At 38.8% G+C, this 8,348-nt stretch overlaps 1 protein-coding gene across 2 annotated transcripts in view; it reads right to left on the minus strand.

The window, feature by feature from the left end:
• Positions 1–1,841: 1,841 nt before the first annotated feature.
• sema3d (sema domain, immunoglobulin domain (Ig), short basic domain, secreted, (semaphorin) 3D) overlaps positions 1,842–8,348 on the minus strand; it is a 31,071-nt gene continuing 24,564 nt past the window's right edge. For both annotated transcript variants that reach the window (XM_005729863.1, XM_005729864.1), the window contains exons 16-18: positions 8,104–8,168; positions 7,443–7,582; positions 1,842–3,116 (exon numbers count right to left, since the gene is read on the minus strand). In XM_005729863.1, coding sequence (XP_005729920.1) covers positions 2,652–3,116; positions 7,443–7,582; positions 8,104–8,168 — 670 coding nt within the window. In that variant the 3' untranslated portion in view covers positions 1,842–2,651. The remainder of the gene's footprint in view (positions 3,117–7,442; positions 7,583–8,103; positions 8,169–8,348) is intronic.

Consider the following 8,348-nt stretch of genomic DNA (forward strand, 5'->3'; position numbering starts at 1 on the left):
CACCTGTCTCTCATCCCTTGATTACTGCCGTGTGTATATAAACCCTGTGTTTCCTTTGTTCTCTGTCGTGTCGTCAATGGCTACTCACCCTCAGTTTCAGCTGTGTGTTCTGTTAACTGTATTTACCTGCCTGTTAGTTTATATTTTCCAGTTTAGTTAGTCTTCTGTTTGATCAGCAGCCTGCAATAAAGCAGTTTATTCTGAGTTTACTTTTGCCTCCGTGAGTCCTGCATTTTGGGTCCTTCCCCTCTGCCTTCCTGCACACAGCCATGACACTGATGGAGAAAAAGAAGTATACTGTGTACGTGTGCCTTTGTCTGTGTGTGAATACACTGTAAGGCTTCGCTCCAGGGGCTCCTAAGCACACTTGCTTGCTCATTACACCAATCACATCAAATTAACCACTTCCTTCTAGAGATTCTGGTTCCTTTCCATGGTTCTGTTTCCTCATTTAACCCCCACTGTTTCTGTCTGCCTGTCTAGAACAGCAAATCACTTCACTCATGGGTTGTTTTCCAGCCACATGTGAGGGTCAAGTTAACTCTGAGCACACATAGTATGCTTATGTCTACAATTACGATCTCTTATGGCATCTGACAACAGATCTTCTGTGCAGGATAGCACATTATCATTCAGCCTTATATATAAATAAGGAACACTAAGTTGTAATAAATAATAAGATAATAAGTTGATGCTGTTGAAATGAAACCATTAGCAATAGCAACACTGAGCAGTGAGCTGATATTTTTGACAGTTATCACCCTTAGTGGTCTTTCAAATTGTTTTTTTTTTTTTTGGAGAGTGTGGTGGTACTGTGGCAGTTGGCTGTGATGGTCTAAAGAGGGGAAATGATAATGCCACAGTACAGGACGATGTGAAGTATAAATAAATGTTTGGTAAGCTGAACTAATTTTGATTTAAGAAAATACATTGTCTTAAAATATGCATGTACATTTGTTTATGTGAAATAAGTTGATAAATAATTTAATGTAAAAAAAATGTAAAAATAATATTTTAATGTAATAATATTTAGAAGAAAAGATTTTCGAGTTTTTATAAAGTCCTCTTGCAGTTTCCTTTTGGGGGAGATGCAGTTTATTCTTTACAGCTGACTGATAAATAAACAATAGACAGAGAGGAAGCATTTGAAATATTTATTGTCTTTGTTACAAGAAGCTCTGAAAATCACTGTGGAAAAGCACAAAATGGGAGATCTATTTATACAGTTAGATAGGGAGAAAGTAAGCACAATAAAATGTGTCTCTGTAAGAAAAACACAGTGTCCATCATAAAGGCAGTTATAGCTATTTATGGTGTAGTTATGGTCTATGAGGCAATGATAATAATATTTCTGAAAGTCGTATTTTTTATATATATATTTGAGTTTGAGACTAATTTTCTATGTGACTCTTCTTCCAGTATTTCAGCAGCTCACTCAAAATGAAATTTAAGATGTTACCACTAAATCAATTAAAACAGGACTCCCATGACTGTGATGATGCCTTTCACAGAAGAGCCTTGTCATTTTATTTTCAGCCTGAAATACAAGCACCGTGTATCATATTACTTCCATTTCTTTGTAAGTCTGTACATAAAATTCAGGCCAGGCACACTGGGTTGCATAATGCTTGGTTTTCATGCTCATGCCTCTGACACTGATGCCATCTCAACTTTTTATTTTTATTTTGGGAAATCTGTAACTGGGTTTGATCACAGCCTTTTATATTTCAAATGGTTTCTACTGAAGTTGCCACTTTCTCTTCTTCTTCTTGTCTTTTACACATTTACCTTTACACACTCACACACACAGGGACACACACTAAAAAACAAACCAGCTGGTCCTGAATCATTCTGACATCTGCATTCAGTGTACAGGGACCCGTGTTGCTATATCAGGAGAGGCTCAGCTGAGCTAACCCTAACTAATTCCGAGTATGCCTGTCATATACTTGAGACTGCCAGTAACTGCAGCAGTAAAGTTTTTGCATACTGATTTTATCTGTGCACAGAATATAAGTAAGCAATAAATTTAAGGAACAGAGGCTCCAAGACACATTTATTTAAATAACGTTCACAAACAGTTATAATAAAAAACCCTCTATTGCACCTACAGTACACAAGAGTAAATGGATTGTACAAAAATATGTCATTTTTTTTAGAATAACATCATAAATGATTACTGTTATAGGTCAGTAATAAGACTAAACTTAGCATGCTATGTCTCCTGTACATGTCAAATCAATATTTACAGTCATACATAATGAAAGTAATGCCATCATCTTAATTCCAATATTACAAATCCTAACTTTTAATGTCATTAAGTGACCAAATGGAATATTAGCCCTATGAAACTTTGGAGTAAAACGAGCAACAGCAGTCTGTCAAACTACGGAGGCTTGAGTGATATCAATGGATAATTTATTTACAAAGTTAACTGTGCGTTTTCCTGTAACATACCTCTACTACTTCAAGTTGTTTGCTAAGTATATTGCATTTTTGCACTGCATATTTCACTGATCGTCTTTCATGTCACTTTAAGAGTTAAAGTTTACTTGCTCATCTGACACTGCAGTTTCACAGTTCTGAGTCACATTAGCTTGATCCTTAAACCAGTTAATATAAACATCCTTAATGTTTCTATATCCTGTCGCCTATTGTTCTGCTGTCCTCACTACCCTCCCTTGCTTCGGTTGTTCTTTCTTTTCCACATTCTCTCTGTGGTGTCTCCTGTTCCGGCTTTTCTTCATTTCCTGGATGTGTTTCCATTTGCCATTTCCTAAGCCTCGCCCTCGAACCCTCAATGGCCTCTTATCCAGCCACAGTGCATCGCAGTACTCTTCTAGAGAGCTGAAGGGAGAGCTCATCGCTCTCAGGTAGTCTTTATATCGCTGACGTGCCTCTGTTCCATGGTGTAGCCCCCCGGCAGAGTCGTCACTCGGCTTGGCTTTTCTGTCTAGCTGTCCATTTGTAACAACTTGTAGAGTGACACGGAGGAGAGTATGGGTGAAGTGTGTGTGCTCTTGAGCTACACAGATATACACACCGGCATCAGAAGCATGAAGGGAGCGAATTAGGAGACCTCTTTCCGTGTGAATTACTCGATCATCAAATCTGACCTGAGAGACAACAAGAAACATATAAGAGCTACATAATGCCAACCCACCACCACAAACCCCAGCTAACACATCACCCTCCTAGGGCTGTTCGATATAAGGATATATATCGGATGACGATATAAAAACGTCTATCGTTTCACATTTTACTCTATCGTTTTTCGTGGTGTCGCAAAATAAACTGTTTACGGCAATATTTTTTCATTATTTTGATGGTCACTGTAGTGGCCATATTAATTTCTTAAAGTTCTCTCTTTCTCTTATATTTAATAGAACCACACTACAGACAGACAAGCACTTGTTTTTATGCCTTGTGGTTAGCAACAACGACGGTAACACCATCGCGTGTGTTCCACATAAACCTTTCACAATAAAGCTCAAGATCCTGTTGAAACTTTTCAAAATAAACAGAATCACGTGAAAGATGCAGAGTGTTTACGGATGAGAAGCAAAAAAGAGCCGTCAGGTGCTAAAAAATAAACCTTAGACTCAAACGTTAGAAAAGGCTTTTCCCCGCAGCACGCCGTGTAACAAATACTCACAAAGAAAACAGCGCCGTTACAACTTATGTCTAAAAATGTATAATTTCATGCATCAGTTAAAACACTCGACTCCAGGTACGACGCCCAGCTGGAAACACTTCACGCAAGTCGAGCTGCCCGAGATTCACAGAATTTACAGAAAATGTCACATTTTTGTGATTTATGTCGTTATCGGACGATAGATGTCTTAATATCGGGATATGAGATTTTGGTCATATCGCACAGCCCTACACCCTCCTCAAACACATATATTTCTGAAGATTTGTAACCAAGTTGTGTTGAACAAGGTAATGACCCCTAAAACGGGAAGCATATGGAATTAGGTGTGGCGAGTATAGTTCACGGCGTGGGTGGGCACAGGTCATTATGTGATGAGAGATCTTTAGATGCATAATGAGAGTAAACGTTGAGCGCTGCTGGGAATGTATATGCTTGTTGTTAAGGTAAGTGGCATGCTAATGTTTTTGGCCCTATTTCCGTCTAGCATCCACCACGGTTCATCGGATGATGTGACTGCTGTCAGAGCCTAAAAAAACACAGCTGTGTTAAGAGGACACAGAAAGAGCATGAGGGAGTGAGTCCAGCATGTGTGAAAGTGTGGCTGCTTCAAAGGGATACCTCCCACAGCTGCACTTTGACCCCCAGAGGTGTAACTGATAAGAAATGCAGAATATTACCATGTCTTTTGCCCATGTGCTTGCTGTGGTCTTGTTTTACCATTTTTTTCTTACATTTTTTTCTGTGTGTGTGTGTGTGTGTGTGTGTGTGTGTGTGTGTGTGTGTGTGTGTGTGTGTGTGTGTGTGTGTGTGTTTGGATAGCTCTGTGGTGGTTTCCAGATCTGACACTAATGATGTGTAGTCAAGGCAGAGGCACACCCACAGGTTTCAGAGTCTTTCTGGATGTTGTCTTTTGCACACATTAGACCTACTAGCCAGTCTCATACCACATTCTCATTTCCTGACACACCTGACTGACTTGACAAAACATATGGTATACGTATTAAAAACATAAAAATCACACTTACGTGGCTCTCTGTCCTCTGCCTTTTAAAATCATCCAATTAGCATTCATGTGCCTATCTGATTGCTTTTTAAGTCGCCTGCACTCTTCCATCCAAAACCAAGGCATCTGTGACTAAATAGCAATGCCAGGCTTTTAAACTTAGCCAGATGGTCTGTCTTTATTTGTATGCCTGTGTGTGGATATGTCTGTGTGTGTCTGGGCATGCAATCACATCAGCAACTCCTACAAGGGAAAGCAATCCAGTGTATAGTGGTGTATAGCGTTCATAAACACACTTATGCTCTTCTGTTTTAACAACTTTGCATGAATGTGGAGTAAAGCAATGAAATGTTATTTAATGATGATGTTTAAACTGTTAAATGAAACACAGGCGAGAATATTTGCAGTCTACTTCTAAGTTAATTTGATGCTTTAAGTATCAAATTAAGAAATTCCCACCTAAGCTGAGAAATAGGTGCTTTGTGCTAATGAGCATTGAGCAACACATTTAACCTTTTCCATACTTTTCTTATTAGAGATTACCCAATGGGCTAGCATTGCAGGCTCCAGGAGGTAAACACGTGTGCACAAACATGATGTGAGAAAGATGGCAAAATTTCTTCTAGCTCACATCTTTAATAGCTGAGTTTTACTAGGAGATAAGAGGAGGCACTGGATAAGGAGATTATGAGTTGAGTAAGTTTTAGACTGGGCTGCAGGTGCTATGAACAGCTGGCTGAGGTTGCCTTTATCAAAACCCAGAAACACAGGAGGGAAAACTGTGGGAAATTGTGGACACAGCATGAAAGTTTTGAGGAAGCTAAGTAGGCAAGGAGTATTGGGGCAGGACGTGAGCAAAGATTAGGGTCGGGCTGAGGAGGAAGTTAACGGCCAGGGAAGATAAAAGGATGACAGAAGAAAACAGGGCAGAAAAGAAGAGATTGAAATGTGCAAGACACTTAAATGATCACATGCTTTGCAGCTGTGAGAACACATAAACCACCTTACACAGCTAGAAGGCCAAGATACAACTATTACACCCAACTAATGTAATAGGGATGTAGTTTCAATTCCGCATCCAAAAAAGGCCTAAAAACATAGATCCAAACTTTATACATAACACACATATCAGCAAACACACCATTGCCACTAGGTAATTAAAACAAAGAGAAAAATTAAGACAGTTAAAGAAATCAAATGGTATTAGTTGCAAGAATGCTATCTGAACATATTCAAGATATCGCCCACACAACTGACTATGAATTCCAACATCTGAAAAGTGTGCGCTCCTCTGACCTCCAGCTTGTTTTTCACTTGATCTCCATCCTTTTTATGATCAATGTTTGCTGCTTTGAAGCAGCACAATCTTGTGTTTACTATAATTCTACGTATAAACCGACATGACAAAGAAGTAAAAAGGCCAATAATTTAAGTACCAGAAATTATTATATAATTACTTTATGTTGTCTGAGTTCACAAACGAGAAAAAAAGTGTTTTAAGGCAATATTGCTCATAAACTACTTTGCTCTTCCACTGTTCAGTTTGCAAATGTATTTGAAAATACTATAGTATAATATATAGTAACTATGTATAGTCACATAATAATCTCATATTCATGCTCCAGCTTCGGCCGTGTTTTTTTGTAATTATTATTATTTTTAGCTTATATAGCTGCTTCCCTGTATTTGTCTAATCCTTGTCATGATTATCTTATTATCATGTTTTTCTTTTAGCACTGTTTTCAACCTATACTCAAAATTATCTCCATTATATTTGTATTTTAACTCTTTTGCCTGCAAAGTACTTTTATGGTATGAATCCTAAGGAGCTATGTGCTTACTTAAAATTCAAAACACCTGAAATTTTAAATCACTTTTCTTTATTTGACTCCATCCAAGCCGCCATCACTTTGTCAACAGTGCAACAGGTCACATATTATTCATGCCTACACACACAAACACAGAAAACACCACATTGTGTTTATTGCACCAAAACCCGTGGCTGTCCCTGAGGAGTTCTCTGTTATAGTTTTTCACTGTAGGGGTACATAAAGAAACACAGACACATGCATTCATCCACCCACAGACAAAAAGCAGAGCTTTGTGCAGTGTGAGCCCATAAAGAAGCACATGGGTCTTTAGTGGCCTATGCACCTGTCACTGTGCTTACATTCACCCCTGAGAGAGAGGACAGAGCACAGTGGTAGGAGGAAATTAGTGTAGTGGGAAGTAGAGAGGTTAAGCACTAAAAGGGCCACTTGCAGTGGGTGCAGGATAGATTGTATGTTTGGATAGGGGGAGGGGAAGGCACTGAGGTGCTGAGTAAGCACATCTCTGTTGTCTCAATCAGGAGACAACTGTCATCATTATTTAGTTCCTTTCCACACCTCAAATACAAATATATTACCTCTTTCTGCTTTTATGCCTTTCTGTTCCCACCCTATTGTTTTTGCAATGGCTGGAAACTTTGCTGTCAAGGCCTTAGACATTATTAAAAATATGCGTATGCAGAAATTTTTAGTACAAATAATTGCTGAGAAGTTCAACACTCCAAAAGCAGTGCACATGAAGTCCGCTGTGGTGTGTTTTGATGTTTTGAAGCATTTCTGTGAGAAATTAGTGCCGCTGTAGCAAACACTGTTCCTAGGCACTCTAACCTTTCCCCACTTTTTGATGTAGGAAGAAAATAAATGCAACCCCTTCAACATGAACCCAAGAAAAGAAAAAGACTTTCAGACTACAGAAGGAGAGCTGAATCTATGAAAAATGCAGTAATATTCTAACCTCCTCTCTGCGTTCAGATTCCAGTCTTTGCATGTACCATCGAATCCGGGCCTGCTGAGATTTGGGGATACACTCGAAAAATGTGGAGTTGCTCTGCACCCCAAAGAGAATTTTCTCCTCCACACTCCCAGTACCAAGACCTGTAAAAACCAAAAGTAGTGTCTATGTTTTCTCAGGTTCTAACAAAGATACAGTATCTGATGTATGTCTCATAATTAGATTATTTTTTGTGACAATTATGCAGTACCAGGCAAAGGACATCACTGTCATTAAAAACATGTTTGTTGCATGACATGAAAACCCCAACAATGGATACACAAGCACACAAATTTCAGCTGTGTCAGCCAACATGAAAGTATCTTGGACATATTGTCATATTTCTTTGAAAAACTTCCGTTCTCCGTTGATTCTGTCTCTTCATGTGATCCCAATCTGACTCTGTAATCTTGACATCAGAGCTCCGTGGGAGCCATACCATCTGTTGCAGGATTTTTTTGTCTTTCTTGACACTGTTTATAGTTCTTCTTGAATCTGTCTGCAGGTTTAGGTTCATTATCAAGCAGACAGAATTTGAAGTGATCAGATGCTTTCCTGATTTTTTAAGAAATGCTTTACAAAAACAAACAGTGGCCGAACCCCTTAAGACATAAAGTGTACATACTGTCTTCTGTGTCCCAGCACTGCATGGCAGGGTCTCCATTCTTGATGTCCTGTCTTCTAGCTCGCCTTGCAAGTAAACACAGAAACAAAGCAAAAAACAAGGAAGCGTATGACCACTTTAGTCTTCAGTATTGAGATGCAGAATTTAAAGTATAAAGAACTTATATGCTTTACGCTCACAGTCCAGTATTCTCCACGAGGGGAGTTTCACAAAATTAGCATCTAGCTAATTTTATACATATATAT

The sequence above is a fragment of the Pundamilia nyererei genome, unplaced genomic scaffold, assembly GCF_000239375.1.
Source record: "Pundamilia nyererei isolate P.nyererei 1_Seehausen unplaced genomic scaffold, PunNye1.0 scaffold00035, whole genome shotgun sequence".
Classification (NCBI taxonomy): Eukaryota; Metazoa; Chordata; class Actinopteri; order Cichliformes; family Cichlidae; genus Pundamilia; species Pundamilia nyererei.